The following is a 19,782-nucleotide window of genomic DNA, read 5'->3' as shown; positions in this document are numbered from 1 at the left end:
GGAGACCTGGGAGCAGTGTCTGGTAAATGCCACAGCCTTTATGTAGACCCTACAGGGCCAGCAAAAACATTTCCCTTTTGGTGGGGTCCAGCATTCTAGTGCCTTGGTGTATGTGCCAGCTGCAGCTCAGGCACAAGGAAACTCTCACAGGAACCTTCTTTATTAAGATGAAGTGGTTGCGCTGCCCTCTTCCCCCAGCTGCGTGTTACATGACTCTGGGGCTCCAGGGCAGTAGGGGCTGGTGGGGTGAGTGTTCGCTCTGCTCTAAGTGGGCACCTGCTCCACCTGCATGAGGAGGTCTGGCCCAAGAACAAAGAGTCAAGGGTTTGTCAACAATAACCACCATACTTTGTGTGTGCATGGATGCACACAGATGCGTGCCTGCTGCTCTCCAGCTTGTCTCGAACACCATCAGGTTTGCAGTCTGGAACCACAAGTGGTTGTGATAAGCTCAGGGAGGGGCTCATTTATTTCCAATACAATCAAAGCAAGCAGTAGCCACAGGGAAGGCAGGCAGGCAGCCTGCTACAGAGTCGTGTTCTTTCATGAGCAGAGCTGTGCCCCTTGATTTGGACTGCCCAGCTCTGTGTAATTTCTGTTGGCAGCGCTCCCCACCCAAGGCTTACTATATATGCCTTGACATCAGCCTTGTAGTTGGAAGACTACAAACAATTACAAAAAGTAAATAAATTATAACATTCATTCTTAGATTAAACTGTAAATTTCATTCCATAATGCTAAGACATCTCTAAGATAGATGCACCTGGCATGGTGAAGTACAAAAACTAAGACCACCCCCACTGGAGGTCATGATCTCCCTGCCTGGAAGATAGCTTTTCCCCTCTACCCTGGAATAAATTATGCAGCTCCAGACCCTTGTGTGCACAGCAGGCAGGATGTGGTAGCAAGGTTAACAGCTTGCTCAAGTCCAGATGCTCTGTCTCTGGACAACCAGAGGAGTTCCCCGCTGCAGAGAGGCCAATTCCTGGGCAGCCTGGCTGTGGGAGACGGCAGCGCCCGCTGGGCGAGCGGCGGCAGGAGGAGCTGTCGCACAGCCCGGCCCCTGCAGCGCTCTGCCTACAGGGCGGTGGTTTCTGCCGCGGCGATTCCGGCGTCCTTTGCCATCGCCGAGAAGACGCCCTGCTTCGTGAGCAGCTCCTCGGGGCTGTCGAACTCCACAATCTGCCCAGCATGCAGCACCATCACCCTGGCAGAAGGGAACAAGAAGGGCTCAACTCCCAGGATCCAAGTGGATAGCGCTGCTGGCAACAGCGCTGCAGGCCCACCAACCCTCACTCCTCCTAAGCCACTTTATGTGGTTCTCTCAGCAGTGGTGAGGGCACAGTCCTCCTCTCTGTTATGGGACACACACATAAAGTGTCAACAGCAAATGCCTCTATGGTCTGTTGCTGTAAAGAGGGATCCCAATAAATTTCTCTCCACAAAGGCATCGCTACTGCATGGGTATCCTTACTATCCTTCTGCTCTCTTCACCACAATATGTTACTGCCCCAGGCTCTGCATCCATCCCTGCCCCTCTGGCTTCTTGCTTCCGCTGCTGTCCACCTCTCATCCCATGCTAGGAGTGCAGATCCCCATTCCCTTTGTCCCGCAGTATTGTCCCATGGTACCTGTTGCTGTCCATGATGGTGTGGAGGCGATGGGCAATAGTAAGGACAGTGCAGTCAGCAAACTCACTCCGGATTGTTGTCTGTATTAAATTATCGGTTTCCAGATCTACAGCTGCTGTTGCTTCATCCAGGATGAGGATCTTGGATTTGCGGAGAAGGGCCCGGGCCAGGCACACCAGCTGCCTCTGCCCAACGCTGGGATGAGATGAAGAGCATGAGTTACTAGACTGACACTAGGGGACCTTCTGCAAGCCTACTGTGTCTCACTGCTCTGACCCCAGCACTGTCCCTGGCCTTTCCCAATGACCATCTGCCACCCTGAGCACCACATCCCTCAGCATCTTACTCTCTGGGCCACCACAAAAGGGTTGGCTCACACTAGCTCCTTAAGAGCCCTGGCTCCTCAGCCATTTTCTTCCATCTTCACTTCCCAGAAGATTCTGTGCATCATCCCGGGACAGCCACTTTGCTGGAAGCTGCTGTTCCAGGTTGGTCCCTGGGATCTAGAGAAGGGAGGGAAGCTGGGCCTGTCTGCTCCTCTGCTCACCTCAAGTTCTCCCCTCCTTCGCTCACGAGATGCAGCAGCCCCTCAGGAAGGCCTTGCACATACGGCTTCAGGTGAGCCAGCTCCAGGGCCTTCCAGACCTCCTCATCTGAGTACTGGTCAAAGGGGTCCAGGTTCATCCGCAAGGTTCCAGTGAAGAGCACAGGGTCCTGCCAGCAACAGCATGGTATTCAGCCCCACCACAGTCATTTAGCAAGGGGCAATGGCTCCTGGCATCCAAGTGTGGCCACATCCTGCTCACACCACTGCCTGCAGCTGGCAAGGGATGTGGTGACAGCCTGCTCACAGGCCTTTGGCAAGTCCACAGCACCAGGGACACACTGAGGCCATGCAGTGCCTGCAGGGGCCATGCAGCAGTGGGATGTGGAAAAGTGGGGATCAGCTCACCTGAGGGATGATAGTGAGGTTGTTGCGCAGGTCGTGGAGGCCAATTGTTGCTATGTCCACATCGTCGATGACGATCTTCCCTCCAGCCGCCTCCAGCACCCGGAATAGGCAGTTGGTGAGGGAGGATTTTCCAGCCCCCGTCCGGCCCGCAATCCCAACCTGTGGAAGCAGCTTTTTAGACCAGCTGACAGGGCTGTAGAAACAGAGCAGATTATCTCCATCTTGGTCTGGTGGGCCTCCCTACCCTTACCATCACCCATACTGTCTGCTTTGGTTCCTTTCCTGCAGCTCAAGTTCCCAGGAGCCACATCCCATCACCATCCCACCCCAGCGCACGGACTGAAGCTGAGAAGAAGTAACAACTTTAACAGAGTCTCTGTAAAGAGTGTAGGGAGGGCAGAGGCACCTTCTCAGTGCTCCCAATATTACAGGTGATCCCCTGAAGAACCAGGTCCAGTTCAGGTCGGTAGCGAACTTTGTAGTCAACAAACTGGATCTCGCCTCTGCTGGGCCAGCCACGTGGTGGACGCGTTTTTGTCACCCATGGAGCCTGGGGGAGGGCACAGGAGCATTAGGGGGGTTCACTCTGCCATGCTGACTAGCACCAGGCTGTGCAGCAGGTGTTTGCCCAGACCCTGGATTCCTCACCTCATTCTTCACCTTCATGTACTCATGGACCCGCTCTACAGACACGATGTTGGTCTCCAGCTCCGAAGATGTCCGCACCAGCCAGTTCAATGTCTGGGTCACCTGCATGGCAGAATCAGAGGATGCAGAGCTCAGTGGCACCCGGGAACAATCACCTCCCACCTCAGCTCATGGAATCATCCTGGGCATGAGCATACCTGGCCTGGCCCCTAATGCTCCACTGCCAAGACACAGCCCACCTCTCCCCAGCCCTTAATACTTTGCTGCAGCATCTCTGGTCTACAGCAGAGCCATATTCCTCCCCATGGCAGCAAGTATCCCACTCACACTGGGATGGATATGTGCTTCCCTGGCTCTATAGCCACTCCCCAGGGGATGGGACACACCAGATAATCCCATTTCCATGGATCAGAGCTGGTGGCTGGACAGCATCCTGCCACCAGCCCAGAGCTCCCAGAAACAACCCTGTCCCGGAATAAGAAAATGCTTTCAGTGACTCACATTGAGAGCGGAGGAGACAGAAAGACCCACAATGCCACCTGCCAAAGTGCCCTTTGCAATCACTGCCAGAAGTGCAGAGAAGAAGACCACCAGGCTCCCAACGAACTCCAGACGGATGGCCAGCCACCTGCACCAGGAGAGGACAGCTGAAGGGCAGTGAAAGAGGCAGGAAGGCATCTGCCTGCATCCAACACAGAGCCCACCAGTAATAGCAGCACTGCACCAGCATCCCTCACACCTAGCCATGAGCCCAGTGCTGTGCACGAGGCACATTTGTACATGCACACACACTGGTACATGTATACAGCAGGTCATTTGTGGCCAGTTCTGCAAGCAGGTTCATTTATGTCAGTCCATGTCTCACGCATAACCTCCTATGCTGGTAATATCATGTTTCACGAGAGCCTAAATCATTCAACCCTCACACACCCAAATCATTTACCAGTATGATTTAAAACCAGAAAGTGTCCACATCATGCTCCTGCTGGGCCTGAAGGATCACCCTCTTACCAGAATTCACCAAGACCCTCTCAGCCCTTGACTGCACAGCTCACCCTGCCCAGCCTCTGGACATTCTGTAGGAGGGCATACTCTGGCTTTCAAAATCCCCCTAAAACATCCCATTGCCACAGATGGTGCCCCTATCCTAAACTGCCCCAGCACCTACACAGACCCTCAATGCTGAGATCAAGAGGGAGGACTGCAGGATCCCAGGGACCTCCCTCAGGACCAAGAGGCTCCTGGTAGAAGTGCTACAAGCTGTGCAGTGGCATAAGTGGTAAAACTCACCTATTTGATATTATCCAGGAATAAACACTTTTCTGATTTATGTCCATGGTGACCTCATTTTGCTTCAGGAACCGTTCTTGGTGTCCATAGGCCCGCACCACAGAAAGGCCTGACACTGTCTCACCAAAGTGGGAGTAGATGGGAGACCTGGTGACAGAGTCCAGACGCCTTAGCTGGCGTGACGTGGAGATATAGAAGCGCTGAAACGAGGGACACAGCTTAGTAACCGACACAAAGCCCAGCAGCCACAAAAATACTGCTCTCAGCAGGGTAGAAGCTTTGCTCAAGGCCCAGTTACTCACCAGCACAAAACAGTAGAAGATGGTCAAGGGAACAACAATAACAGCGAAGAATGGAGTGGCCAGGCAGATCACTATCAGTGTGCTAATGATGCCCATGAAACAGGAGATCCAGGTTCGGACGGACGTGGGAATGGTCTCATCTATCGTGAAGATGTCCTGGAGCATACAAAAAAGTATAGAGAAGCAGTCAGTGACCCCAGAGAGAAGGACAAGCCCAAAGGCCCCATATATACAGGGTTCCTACACACTCCTGTGGTAGCATAGTGCCAGACACTTGTAAAAATATCAGATGATCCTGAATCGGTGTTATGGTCACAACCTCATTTAGGGCCACAGTTCTTAGCTTGCAAACATCTGAGTTAACAGATAAACTTCCTATAATATTCCCCTGTTAAACAGACCAGCTTTAGGAACTGCATCTTCATCAGGACCTAGGATGCAGGAGCAGTAATTGAAGCAAAAACAGGGACAGGGAAAACTCCAGGTCCATGCTGGTGCACCCAGGTCTTCAGCTGGTCCTCATCCATCTCCTAGCTGGGCACCACATACTCCCTCAACTCAGAGTAAACCGAGGCCCATCGGCTTAATTTTAAGAGAAATTTTTATTCCCAAAAACCAAGAGATGGTACAAAAAGAGGATGTAGAGTAGCAGCACACTTGAAATTACCTGTTTGTATTTTCCCTCCTTTCACATTTTCTCTTTGTTTTTGACCTTCACTTAGATAGAAATGATTGTAGATTTTGCTGGAAGTTTATAACTAGAAGGACTTCTCGTTATGGGACCTGAGCTCTAGGCTCTTGCCTCTCTTAATATTCTACTATGGACCTTCTTCTGTTTCTCCACATCCTTCTTGCCCAGCTGACCCCAAACAGGACACAGTATCCAGGTATAAGCTCCTCAGCACTGAGCAGGGGAGGTAACAACTTCCTGTGATTTGCCACAGTCTTTCTAGTATAGCCCAGGATGCGGTTTGGCTCACGGTCAGCCTTGCACCCACCATGGTCTCCTGGTCCTTTCCTGGCCCTTACCTGGGCTCAGCTGTGCAGTGCTCAACAGGAGCAGGGCTGCCACTCCCCAGTGCTCGGCAGATGTGGTGGAACGAACACCTGGTCCGTGTTGGGGGTGTTCTCTTACCTTGGCAAACCTGTTGACGATGCGGCCGGTCGGGGTGGTGTCGAAGAAGCTCATGGGCGCGCGCAGGATGTTGCTGAGCAGCTGCTGGTGCATGACACGGGAGGCTCGCACGCTGCTCCGGGCAGACAGCATGGTTGCAAAGAGCAGGAAGAGAGCTGCAAGGAGAGTGTGGGGCTGTCACCAGCTTGTGGGTGACATTAGCCCCAGGCACTCTTTGGCTCGATGGACACACCAAGCAGCACCAAGCCAGCAGCTCTGCAGTGAGCCGCTGGGATAATCCTGCATCCCACCTTCTTGGGAGGCCTCAGCAACTGAGTCCTGGCACAGGGGAGGAACACTAACCCCATAAGCCTTGGGCCCTAGCACTGCGTCGAATCTGATTGGGGAAAATGACCTTAAACTGAGGGGGCAACACAGACTTGGGGCAATTTATGCTGCTTTCAGACTAGTGTGTCCACGGTTCAGCCACAAGCTGGAAGGAAGGCAGCAGCAGGCAAATGAACAGGCTGCTGGGTCCCCTGCTCCATACTGCACTGCTGGCTGCAGGCCTTGCAAATCATACCCCTCCCGAACCACACAGATGAGGTGAGTGGGAACTGCTGTCCTCCACACTCACCTTGTGCTATCCCCAGTGCCCCGAAGACACCAATCCGCATGTCCCGCACCTCCGTGGGATAGGTCTGGTTCAGATAGCGCTGCGAATCGTCAGTCCACTCACTGAGCCACAGGTTGGTCCCCGTGTAGGCCGCGTATTGTGCAGTGTAGCCCATGAAAGTCCAGAATGAAAAGCACAAGCCAAGAGCACGCATGTACCGCATGTACATGGAGAACTTCACCTGTGGAACAATTGAGCCCATCAGACTGCAGGCAATACACCCAGCACAGCCTTGGGACTCCACCTTGCTGCCCACAGTGCTCCCCTCCACCACCCCACCCACTAGTCCCAGGCAGCTCTGTTTCCTTCGTGTCTCTTGGCTGTGGTGCAGCCACAGCCAGCCCACACCAGCTTCTCTGAGCCACAGTCCAGCGCTGGCAGCACTTAGCCAGGCCAGCATACTGCTTAATCCCTCCATCCTCCTTACCCTGCCAGTTTCCACATTTTCTTTCTCGATCAGTTTCTGTCCCTTCAGCTCTTTTGGGGGCTCCTCCTTGGCCTTCTTCTGGGAACTGGTGCTCCTTTTGCTAAGGCTGCAGGGAGGTATGAATACCATTAGTCACAGGGTGTTGGATTGGTCCTAATCTTCTGAGGGTCTATTCCTGTGCTGCACTGGGTCTTCAGTGGTAGAGTCCTCTGGAAAATAATGTCCTAACTGGGGCAGGCTTGAGTGAGCCTTGTGGAAGCACTAGGCATTACAGCCATAAAATTAAAGCCTCATTCCCAGAAGCAGAACTAGCCATCAGCACGAGTTTCAGGGAAGACTGCAGAGTAAGGCTGTGGCTCACCAGTGTAGGTAAAAATCAGATGCTCCTGACCAAGAGCAGCTTTTGGTAGGAGCAGGCAGGGAAGCTGCCAGCTGGAACTCCCTGGGAAGCCCCCATATCCCTGTCTCTGAGGGAGCAGTGCATGTGGCAGGGGAAAGAGCTGAGAGCTCAGGTCATGTCCCACCTGCGACTCAATTTTCTCCACTGGATGCTGGCCTCTCGCTTCAGGGTCATAGTCACCACATCATCAGGATGCTCCTCCATGCAAGGATCAAGATCTTCATCAGCCTCCTCTTCATCCCCAGCTAAAGCAACAGCTACAAGCACAGGGATGAGGGAAGGTAGGATCAGGCACTGAGGAAAGAGCAGATCCCATACACCACACCTCTGCTGCGATCAGCTCCATGCCATACCCTAGGCCTAGGCTGTGTCCTACCACCATGTATCACACCTTCTCTAACCTTGCTGCAAGATCAGCACAGCAGGAGGAGGAAGAAACACATTGTACTGGAGGGAGAACTTATGGGAACGTAAGGCTAAAGGCCTGCATGGAGGCAATCCCTGCTGCTGACTTAACCCAGCACCACTGGCCAGACCTCAAGCAAAAATTGGTGCTAGTTTAGTAGGTGCAAGATGTGGTAGGTCATATCACTCCAGTTCAGAAGCATCTCCTTGAGCAGGTGGAGATGGTCCTGTAAAAACATACTGGGAATAGCCAGGCTGCAGCTGGACAACTGGGCTGAGCCCTGATGTGGTAAGCATCCACCTGACCTGACACCACTACTCCACACAGCACTGGGGGACATGATAAAGATGAAATATTATCCAGTGGGATGTTTACAACAAACCGAACGATCTTTCTAACCCCAGCATCATAAAAATATGAAGCCCATTGCCACATAAAATTTTGGGACCTGTACTAAATGAACTAAAAAGGAAGTAAAAAATTTAAACAGGTCCTGTGCTGGATCTTCAACATAATTCCTGAATGCAAATCTTAGGAAGTTATTGTGCTCCTGATTGCCAGTAGCTGAGAAGGAGTCACCAAAAGCAGACACCACTGATGCCTGGGTTGGATAGGACCAGGTCAGGCTGACAGATCACATCTTCATATCCCCAAGATATATGCACAGCCACCCTAACTGCCACAGCCCCACTGTGTTCCCAGTACCTGCGGTATCTTCCTCTGAAACATCCTCCTCCTGGTTTCCATACAAGTTCAGGAACTGGGAAAAGGCCCCCTTGTTTGCAAGCAAGGTGCTGTAGGAGCCATGCTCAGACACTGCTCCTGCTGCCAGCACCACGATGTTATCAACCTGGGGCAGGAAACTGATACTGTGCGTCACCAAGATCCGTGTCTGCAACAAAGGGGCTGCAGGGTAGTGGCCATCAGAGCACCCCTCATCCCCAGCCAGGGGGCTTTGCTGGAGAGCCCAGCAGGCTCTCCATCTCCCACTTGGGGACTTGACTGCTTATCAATGCCTGGCTGTGAGGACACAGGGTACCCCTCTGGGGACTCTTGAGGCCTCTCCTGCCTGCTGCAGCCCCAGGTGAAAGCTACAGGATTCCGCTCTGTCCCTGCCAAGCAGCCTCAGACTTCCTTGGATCACTAACACCATGCCGGTGCCATTCCTGCCTGGCTGGGTGGTGGGTTGGAGGATATGGGTGCTCACCTTCTTTTGCAGCAGCCCTTTTGGCCCCAGCACATTCTCAAAGAGGTATTTGCCCACGTGGGCATCCACAGCAGACAGCGGGTCATCCAGGATGTAGATGTCTGAGTCGCTGTACACCGCCCGGGCCAGGCTGACCCGCTGCTTCTGGCCCCCACTCAGGTTGATTCCCTGCAAGGGAAGGACCTCCCTGGACATGGGGCTGGCACAGGGCAACAGCTCTGACCTCTGCTGAAGGTGCTATTGGAAACCCATAGTGCCCAGGGCTGATACCTTCTCACCAATCTCTGTCTGGTCACCTGCAGGCAGCAATTCCAGGTCTGGAAGGAGGGCGCAGGCCTTAATGACCTGCTGATACCTGGCTTCATCCAGTTCTGACCCGAAAAGGATGTTGTCTCTCAGTGTGGCATTCTGGATCCAAGCCTGCTGGGGCACATAGGCCACAGAGCCCTGGAAGGAGAGACAAGAACAGCTACCAGTCAGAGATCAGCCTGAGCACTGACACCTCCTGCAGCCTGTCCTTTCCCTGAGCCACCACTCTGGGACGACAGTCCTGCTCTACTTCCCCACTGAGCTCCCAGGCAGCCCCAAAGTCCTGTGCACCAGCTGGCTCCTCTCACCTGGATGTTGATGTGTCCTTTGATATTCTCCATCTCCCCAAGCATGGCTGACACCAACGAAGATTTGCCTGAGCCCACAGCCCCCACCACAGCCACCAGGCTCCCAGGTGCGATGTCCAGGGTGACACTGCAAAGACATGAGGGCTGAGGAAGCAGCACTGCCAGGTCACCCGTCAGTTCCTATCAGCACAGAGCAGTGTCTCTGGGACACTCATGCCTGGCAGTACTGTGAGAGCTAATTGCCCTTCCCAACTAATAACACATCAATCCTCCCCCTCCCCAGACCTCTGCCCCGATGTGGCACAGAGCACTCACTCTCTTATGGCAGCATTGCTGTCCCGCTCCCAGGCAAAGGTGGCCTCCGTGAAACGCACAGCACTGCCTGTCAGAGAGAGATGTCCCTCTGAGAGGGGAAACCCCGGGGCTGGGCCCCTGAGACCCACAGGGACTAATCTGGAGGTTCACCTGCCTGCAATGGGGTTGTGGTGGATAGCTGAGGTGTCTAGGTCTTCTCCACTCAGGTAGCGCTCCAGCCTCCCTGTCGACACATTGCTCTGCCATGGTGGAAAGAGGATGAGGATGGCACATGGGCATGGGGCGCATCTGGGTGGGCTGGCAGGAGCCCCATAAGCAGAGCACCACATCACAGTCCCCACCCAACCTCTGGGCCTCAAACCTGTGCTATGCGTGTGAGTCCTGTCCCACCCCACTGCAGCAGAGTCCTGTGCACTGACCCCTGGGGGTCCATCACACACCTGAGCCCCATGTGCTGGTTTGGACAGAGGTCACAGGATCCCCCTACACACCCTGCCCTATGTGAGGCCTGACCTGCACTAGGGAGGAGATGACCATGGGCAGCGTGGCCATGGGGAAGCGGAGCACATTGAAAAGGGAGGTGGCAGTGAAGGCCTTCTGTGCATCCAAGATGTTGTTCTCATCCACAAGCACGTAGACAGCAAAGCTTGCCAAGGAGACCTAGGACAGATATCAGGGAAAACCATCAGTGTGTTTGTGTGCAGCCCAGACCCTCACACTGCCCCAAGGCCTCAGCAGTGTCTCTGTGCTGGGGACCTGTTCCCCTTCTGCTTCCATTCTCCTTTGGACCCCATTTCACCACCCCAATGGGACCCCTTTCCACCACATCTCTCCTGCCAGCAGCCAGACCATAATCTATATCCCAGGCATCCACCAGTCAGCCCCTTCCTGGCTGCAGAAAAACTCCAGCTGAGGTTCCAAATATTTCCCATCCCCTTGGACACAGCCCAGCCCAAGTTCAGAGGAAGGTACACCCCTCCCCAGGGCTGTTGTCACTCACCAGGAAGGGGGAACATGTGAACACGAAGACAGAGACTGACTGCAGGTAACTGAAGTTCAGCAAGTCCTTGAGCTCAATTGCCCGGATCCCATTAACTCGCTTCTCAAAGGAGGGTTCCCAGGCAAAAAGCTTCAGAATCTGCAGGATGAACAGGGTGAGTGGTTGCTGGCCTCACAGGAATGCCCACCTCCACACTCAGCTCACTGATGGCCAGCACCTTCATCACCAGCTCCTGGCTTGCTCAGAAGCCTTCTTGGCCACTGCATCTCCCCTCTCCCATTCTGCTTATAGCATTTCCCCACTGTATTCCCCCTCCCACCCTTAAAGATCACTGCCAGCTCCTCCGCCACCACACCACCACCACAGCCATCCAGGAAACACTCAGAAAACCCTCTCTTGGCTCCTAAGTCTTAGTCCAAGTATCCAGAGCTCCTCCCCCGCCAAATTTTCAAAAGATGAGGCAGCCAAGGGAATTGCTGAGACAGGGCCCTCAAGCGAGACTAACACTGGTGCTATAGGGTTATACAGGTGTTCTGCCTCCAGGTACAGTGCACCAAGAAGTGGGGTGCAGCAGCTGCCAGGAGAGTCTCCACTCCACTGCTCACCTTGATTCCATTGAGGACTTCCGTCATTATTTTCATGCGTTCATCCTTGTTCTTCATGTTCCTCTCCTACAAAGAGAAGAGCCAAGGCATCACCTAAACCAGACAACAGCTCACCCTCGAAAATATATCAGGGCTGCCACAAGGAAGGGAAGGGTGGGCTCCACAGCACAGAGAAGTCATCCTACAAAGCTGAGCCTTGGCTCCCTATGGTTCTGGACAAGTTGGGGAAAAAACACCTCGCTGCTGTCAGGTAGAAGCTGAAGCCTTATCTTACACTCGGCAATATCTCATTTTTCGCCCTCAAGGCTGTGCCCAGTTTGGTTCAAGTTCAGCTGTGATGGTAGAACATGGTAGCTGATCACCTCTGGCTCAGGCTAGAGACACTCCCAACCCAAGTGAGATCAACTTACTAGGCTGGTAAAGTTCCACAGCATAAAAGCAAAGGGTAGGGAGTGTGGGAAATGAGAGAGGGGAGCAACAGTGGGGTTGGACGTGGGAGACCAGGGAAGATATTGCACCCACCACTGACCTGAATGGTTTTGGCCTTGGCAATCAGGAGGGCATTTATGGGGAGGAGCAGCACCATGGTTGCAAGGCCAGCCAAGACAGAGGGGCCCAGCTCTCCCCAGAGGAAGACAATGGACAGGATAATTTGTAAGGGGCTTGACCACAGCTGGTGAATAAAGTTGGCCAAGTCCATGAACCTCTGGGCATCAGCTGACATCAGATTCACAGTCTCTCCCACCGTGGACTCCTTGCGGGTGGCTCCAGACATGGTGAGTGACTGGAAAGAGAACGCACAGTCAGCACAAGCCAGTCTGGGAGCAGTCCTGCTGCCAGCAGCATGGCTCAGAGCAGGAAATAAGCAGACCAGGCTGAAACCTCTTCTGGGTTTGCTGCTGGTGCCTCTGAACTGGCTACCAGTGCTCTCCTCACTGCCTGCACACCTGGAGCCACTGGATGCTGGGTGCAAAGAAAAGCACCCCTGTGCAGGAATCCTAGTAGCACCTGCCCTAGGTATTGCACTGCTCTGAAGAGAAACATCCCTCAGTCCCTGGTAGCTGTCAAACACAGCTGCAGCACCCAGGTCCCAAGCAGAACTAAGGGTCACAGTGTCCTCAGTGCTGGGTGGGTGTCCCCCAAGCTCTCCCTGTGCCTGCTGAGGAGGAAAGTGCGCACACCCCAGGTTGATGGGGCTGGCAACAGATGATTTTACCCACAGCCCAGTTTGGAGGAAGCCATCAGAGATGATGACAGGACCATACAGACCTTCTTGTAGATGGCAGCAATGAGACTGGCTCGCACATTTATGCCAAGCTGGAAGCACAAGCTGAAGTGCTGCTGCAGGCAGAGGGACTGGATCACAGCCGTCAGGAAGAGCAGGACGGCATATAAATAACCTTTCCAGGCAAAGGAATCCTTATCCGACACAAAGGCAATCAGCAGCCTAGCGAAGAAAGAAGCTCATGAGACACATACCCTACTGAGACAGACCAAGCAGGATGCTCCAAGTGAATGCAGGGAGAGCATCCTCACAAGAGTGGTGAGCAAAACCCTGCCCCAGAGAATGGGCTCGATGGTCAGCAAGCTGGGAACCCTGTTCTGCCAGAGACATGGCAGTGGGTCATTAATGTAAGACCACCTTGGGAAGGTCTTACATTAAAAACAAAAGTAAAGAAACAAACAACACAAACCAGGGAGGCCCTGCTGGGCTGAGCTGCACTGACTCATGGAGGGCCCCAAAGAAGAGCCGGGACTGTCTCCAGGGAGGCAGCAGGACTACATAACAGCATGCAAGGGAGCAAGATATTACACATAAGAGCTGGCAGCCAGCTCATATCAGTTCATTGTTAAACTGTGTCCCAACACATTCTCCCATTTTTGGTGACATGTCCCCAGGGTCTGTGGCTGGCAGAGGCACACATATGGAGATGGTGGGGCTGGATGCAGTGCACACACTGGAAGGTGGTGGGGCTGGGTGCAAAGTCAGGACAGAGACAGAGAGAAAGGACTCACTTCAGCAGCTGGGGGCTGACAAACACAAGTGCATCATGCACCAACTTGAATGCCACCGCTAGCAGGAGATTCTGCTTGAAGGTCTTGGCCAGGGTTTTCATCAACCAGCCCTTGGGGTAATCTTTGGGAGGGCCTGAGTCCTTGTCTCCCTTCTTCTTCTTCTTCTTCTTTGGCTGCTTCTCCTCCTAGAGGGAAGCCCACATAAAAGTGAGGGACCTGGTTGTGCAGGCGTCCTGCATCTGGAAGGATGCTTCAGGGCAGCACTTCACAGACCTCAGATCAGGTATCCTGAACAAAACCTTAGCTTTAGCTCCTGTCACATTGCCTTTCACTGATCTCTGCTTATGCCATATACACCCAGGACTAGCACCTTCTCTTTTGTACCAAAGACAATTGTTAAAATGCAAACCAGCCAAAACCTCTCAGGCCAAGAATCAGGCAAAAATCTTGAAGAATCTGAGGCCAGACATGGTCACAGAATGATGTTCACTCTGACCTCGTTGCTGGAAAATATCTGAGGTAGATAGACATAAGGGAACTGCTTGTACTGCAGATTTGAGGCTGGTTCCTGTCTTTATGTAAGGCAGAATGATAGAGACTTTCTTAGTCTCTCAAAATAAGGGAATCTGCCAAGGACACGACAAGAACACCCTGTCATGGGTTCCCCTACCCTTGCCCATAGTCCTGCAGGATCAAAGAAGAGAAAAGCCAGCAAACAGGGCTGCAGGGAGGTGAGGTGACCCTACTCCCTGAGACCTGGATGTCTCAGTCTCACACAAGGCCAAGAGTAGGTATGGATTTACCAGCACCAGGACGTCTTGGCTCTGGGCCTTGCTCATGCCGTTCCCATAGTCCAGGTCACCTTCCCGGCGTCTCTTCTTGCGTTTCCGTTTCTCCAGTTCTGCTCTGGCCTTCTGCATGGCAGACTTCATGTTCTTCTCAAAAGCAGTGTAAAGAGCCTTTGTCTTGTCTTTGTCTCTCAATTCCCAGACATCCTCTATCTCCAAAGGCTTGCGATAGCCCTTGAAAACTATGCTGTGGGACAGAGAAATTCCGTTATACTTGTTGGAGACTCCTTGCTGCAAATGCAGAGCCTTCACACACATCTTGGCCCCGGCCTCAGGCTGCACAGACAGCACCCAATGTGGTGCCTCTCCCAGCTAACTCCAAGCAGCCTGAGGCACCCCTGCATTTTGCCAGCCCGAGCTCCCTCAGAGCCCTGCTCACCTGCTGTACCATTCAAAGGTGATGGAGCTCAGGAAGGAGGCTGTCACCTCTGGGTTCTATGGTACAAAGCAAAGGGGGTACTGAGAGATTGTTTATGCTGGGGGATGGTTTTGACAAAAGCTGATTTAGCACCCCCAGCCATTAAGGAGCCTCACAGGTTTCAAACCGTGCCAGCTCCAGCCCCAGAAACCTCAGCTCAGAGCCAGCAGCAGCCCACCCTGGACACACATGCAGATACCCCATGCTGCAGGCTCCAGTTCTTTCTGGGCCCTGTGCTGAATTCCTCAGGTCTTCCCAAGGAGCCTGGAGCCTGCATGGAGCCTGCCCTGCCCCACACAATGCTCAGGATGTAGTGCCCCAAACCCACTCCCATGTAGTCCTCGCACCTTCTTCCCGATTTCCTTTGTTTCTGGGGCAATGTCTGAGAAGCCCGAGACAAAGAGGAGCAGCAGCTGGAGTCCATAGGAGATGAAGAAGAGGATAAACTGTGGCAGGTCAGAGATTGGTTCCTGCAGAAATGTAAAGCCAAGAGTTATTGTTGGTGGTTGTCTCAAGGCCCCTGGTACTCAGAGACAAGATTCATCCCCTGGCTGAACCCAATAGAGCAGTGCAAAACTCGCTCTGAATCCTGGATCAGCTTCCCTTTGCCACCTCTCCCTGCTTCTCCCTGACCTCCTCCCATAAGTGTTTAAGGGGAGAAATTAGTCCTGGAGAGCTTATACTTCCCCAAAGAGACAGGATGAATTCAAACAGCAATTCCTTCTCAGGTCTTTTCTGGTTCCCCAAGGTCCCAAGGGCAGCTGGGACCTCAGTGATACCAGAGAGAGCTTGTCAAGAAAAGAGGATGAAGAAGCTTTCTTTGGGAACAGAACAAGACCATAGGAAGCACAGAGCTCCCTGTCAAAGCCAACCTGCAGGGCTTTCCGGACGAGCGACTGGAATGGCAGAATCCCACAGAGAAGGGACAGTGTCAAGAAGCAGAAAAGCACCGCCGAGTCTCTGCGCAAGCAGAAGCGTCGTGCATCGTGGATCAGCAGGACCATGATCTGGGGGAAAGAAAATCAGTCAGAGCTGCAGGACTAGGTCTGGCTCTAAAAGGGCCTTTGGAGCATGTGTCCTGGGATGCCAGCACACACAGTCTGCTGGGATTCACTGCCTTGAATACCCTGAACACACCACCAACTCTTCATAAGCTTCAGAATTAATTATATACGGCAAAGGTTTATTTCAAGAAGAGGTAAGATCAGGTTTGAATGTACCCTGACATTACAGCAAGGAACGATTACTCTTTCTAACTGTTCTCACTCCAGATTCTCAGACGTGTCAAGCCATGAGGGGTCACACCCTGCCTCCTGCACCTTGCCTCCAGACCTGGAACTGCACCCAGATCACGTTCAAGCAGTGTAACCTCTCTGGGCAGTCCCTTTGCCTTATCATCTCACACGGACTCTGCATGTGAAACTAAATGACACAACAAAATAAGAAGGAAAGCAAATGAGGGTGTTATTCTGCTTTTAGGTGTAGCTCCTGAGCATTTGTTAAAGCTGTTAGAATATTAGAATACTCCAAGTCTCACACAAGATGTCTGTAACTTCCACGCACATATTCCACCAAGCTAATAGCCACTAGGGCCTCTTTAGGCAACTCTCTCCTCTGCCTGGGCATCCCGTGGTACTTCCTGGCTCTGCACAAAACTGAGCAGCAATGCACAGGAAGCTGTGAGACATCAGAGCAGCAAGCCACGGTCTGGTGTTCATACTGCAAAATCAGTCCTGTGAAACCCATACTGCTCCTAGCAAAGGTACTGTCAGAGGGCTCAGCTACACTTGCAGGCATAGAATCATCCCAGTTTTAATGATAACAGCAGTGTGCACCATACAACTAGGCACCTGCCCTCAACATACCGCCCTCATGCAACACCCACACAGGTTTGGGATTAGTCCTACACAATACCCAGGCTACCTTCCTCCCATGGACACAGCTTCCCACTTCTCTCTGTGCTAGGGAAGTCTTGTGCTGCTTGGAGCTGCAGTCTCAGCCTGCCCCTAGTGACACCCAGCACAGTCACACTGAGCCCTTACCCAGGTGGCGATGTACAGGCTGGGGTTTGTGTACTGCACAGCTGGCACAGCATCCTGCTCAGCGTCCTCTACAAATGCCAGGGCCAAATCTGCTACTGCCGCCAGCGTCAGCAGAGAGGCCAGCACCTGTGGGGAGAGAGGGACAGCCCACTGTGAACACTGGCAACCACTGGGAGACAACAGAGTTCGGCGTAAAATACAACCAATACATCCTTACACCCTTTTCTACCCAGACTTGGCCTGGGAGAGTTTTCAACCCCATGAATGTGCCACAGTTCCACAGGAGTACTGCCGTCATTTTAAGTTTGGAACATAACAGCACACAAGTTGAGAGTCCCCAACACACACTCTGACCTCCCTCCCAGTGCACCCCTTCCTGTTATGCCCTCTGTCCCAGATGTGCCTCCTGCTGGACTCCCCTTTACATTTCTGTTCCAGATAGTCCCCCATCCCATTGCTCCTTCCCTCCTACACTTCTCATTTCTCCATTCCACATCTGACTGCAGCAGAGTCTTTCCACTCACACCACTGAAACCTCAGGCTGCTCCAGCCTGTCACCTGTGACCCCTCAGCTCCACTCTACCTGTTTGATGATGTAGAGTTTGGTCACAGAGGATTTTTTGGCTCTGGATTTGCACATGGGCCGGAGCTGCCATGGGGCCAAAATCCAGAAGAAGCCAAGGGGGACCCAGACCAGCACAGTCTGCTGGAAGCACACAGGCAGGTCGGCATCCGGACGAGCAAGGTAGGAATCATTCTGAGGGCAGCAGGGACAGAACACCAAGTCACTTAAGACGGCTTGACTCTCACTTGGCACACAGGACAAGAGCCGACATTCCTATAGGTCCTGCCCACCCACCTTCAACACCCATCCTCCTGGCTGAGCATTTCAGCACTCAGCCAAGGTTCAAACGATATCCCTATCCCCATCTCTGTGCCTGAATGTGGGATGGCCATCCCTTGCTGGAGCAAAGCCAGCAGAAGCAGCTGAAGCAAAGTCATTCACCAGAAGTCCATACAGGGTGTCCTGTGTTCCCAGGTGGGCTAAAACAGGACAGAGCTCAGTCAGAGAGGTGTCGTTGCCTCATTGTCTGGTGAACACCATGCAGGCAGTGCACAGCACTCACTGCTGCGGCACCCCTGGATAAACCCCAGAACCTCTGCTGACCACTGGCAGTTGGATCTCACTGGCAGGACAAGCTGTGAGCCCTGGAATCCACTGCTCTCCCCCCACATGGGACGTCGTGCGCCAAGGACAGACAACAGGGATGATACAGGCACTCACCCAGAAGACGGAGCCGCAGAACTCCTCCAGGGCAGCTGACATAGCTCAGGGGAGAAGAAACGACAGCTCCTTCTTCTCCCTCTGCCCAGCTGAGACACTTGGGCAGATGCTCGGGGATAAAAGTCCTCCCACACCCTCAAGTGGTCTTGGGACAAAAATCCCTGATGACACACAGTTATTTATTAACTCGGTGCTATTACACAACCCCACAAATCAAAGCAGAGACCAAGAGGGCTTAGGAAGTTGCACAGGCTCAGGAGAAGGGAGGAGAGGAAGACCCAAGAAAGAGGTCAAAGGGGAGATACAGGGAAGTCAGTCACTGCAGGACACCACAGCCATTGCTCAAAAACCATAGCCTTGATCAGTGCACACCAACAGACACAAACACGTCTGGACCTGCTAAAGACGCTGATGCAAGAGACCTCTCTGGTGAGAAGCCTGCTGAATGCCAACAAAAAGTCCAGCAACAGCTGGTCCCACAGTGGCTGGTGCCACCTTGCAAGGGGGCCCGTGACACCAGCAGTGCCCCAGGCCTGGGAATCTGCAGTGTCTGGCAGCTGAGCTGACCCCACGCTGTACCAATCTGAGTCCTCAGGATCTGGGCTCCTTTTACTAATTTCCAGCCTGCAGAGCGTGAAGATTTTCCAAACTCCTTTCGCTTCTTTCCCATATTTCCATATTGTCTGTGTGTTATAGCAGTTGGCTGACCACAAAACCCCAAAGAGACTTTGAATCTTCATTCTAAGGTAACCCCCAACACCTGAGACAGAAAGAGGACGATTCCTGAGGAGAGTGATTGCCACTGAACCCCTGCTGCTTAGAAAGGCCAACGTCTGGTAGGGACATGTGGGGACAGTGCTACTAAGGCTGGAACTGGATTTGCTTCATCATGTGTGCCCCTGAGGAACAGTAGATAAAAGGGGACAGTACGGTGACTGCAATGATTGTGCTGTCTCATTGTACACGGAGTTACAAGATAACTCAGAAGTCAGGGGTGACACAATGAGTTAATTGCTCAGGAACTATCAATACCAAAGAAAGGCTCAATGTCCAACTCAGTGGTTAATTATTAGTGGTTTGTCTGATTAAACCCACGTGTTTTTTGTAAAAAAACCTATCCCTAGTGGTAGGTGCTCTGGGCTAGAACCAATACGCTGCTCATGAGAGCTGTAAACTGCTGCGATGAGTAAGAAGTGAATGGAGCAGTCATTCAGCTCTTCTCATCTGGACTGCTGCTATGATTCTTCTTTCTGACACTGGCACAGGCACCCTCTGGCCTTGCTCAAAATCACTTGGAGCACTGCTGCCAAGGGGGCCACTTGCTTATGACATATTTCTACATAATGCCCAGTCCCATTGCTTGTCTCAGTTTTTAGTACATGTCACAGCTCATCCTCACCCTGTCTTTGGTCTCTCACTCAGAGTTGAAGTGTTGCCCTCAGCACAGCATTCTGCTCTCTTTGATGTTCAAAGCAAGCACAACCTACTTTCTTTACCTTAACAGCCTGGGCATGCTCCTCCTACAAAACCACAAAGCTTTACTGTCCTTCAGCTCTTTCCATAAATCTTCCTCCACTAAAATA

At 52.8% G+C, this 19,782-nt stretch overlaps 1 protein-coding gene across 1 annotated transcript; it reads right to left on the bottom strand.

Annotated features, from left to right (window-relative positions):
• Positions 1-332: 332 nt before the first annotated feature.
• On the bottom strand, positions 333-18,274 carry ABCC2 (ATP binding cassette subfamily C member 2). Its single transcript, XM_066191136.1, has 32 exons — positions 18,200-18,274; positions 17,498-17,671; positions 16,915-17,040; positions 15,745-15,879; positions 15,220-15,342; positions 14,834-14,889; positions 14,410-14,641; positions 13,607-13,791; positions 12,860-13,037; positions 12,120-12,374; positions 11,591-11,656; positions 10,986-11,123; positions 10,499-10,645; positions 10,136-10,224; positions 9,986-10,048; positions 9,671-9,797; positions 9,324-9,500; positions 9,054-9,221; positions 8,552-8,738; positions 7,565-7,697; positions 7,041-7,146; positions 6,575-6,794; positions 5,959-6,113; positions 4,824-4,979; positions 4,522-4,721; positions 3,733-3,859; positions 3,232-3,333; positions 2,990-3,133; positions 2,584-2,742; positions 2,179-2,345; positions 1,632-1,826; positions 333-1,207 (listed from the first exon to the last, which is right to left on the bottom strand). Exons 1-32 carry the CDS (start codon positions 18,239-18,241, stop codon positions 1,078-1,080), a joined length of 4,662 nt encoding a protein of 1,553 aa, XP_066047233.1. The 5' UTR covers positions 18,242-18,274; the 3' UTR covers positions 333-1,077.
• Between the last annotated feature and the right edge of the window lie 1,508 nt (positions 18,275-19,782).

This window comes from Chamaea fasciata, unplaced genomic scaffold (genome assembly GCF_029207755.1).
Source record: "Chamaea fasciata isolate MVZ Bird 193981 ecotype frontalis unplaced genomic scaffold, bChaFas1.0.hap1 SCAF_9, whole genome shotgun sequence".
In the NCBI taxonomy this organism is placed as follows: Eukaryota; Metazoa; Chordata; class Aves; order Passeriformes; family Sylviidae; genus Chamaea; species Chamaea fasciata.
This window is presented reverse-complemented; position numbering and strand designations above follow the sequence as displayed.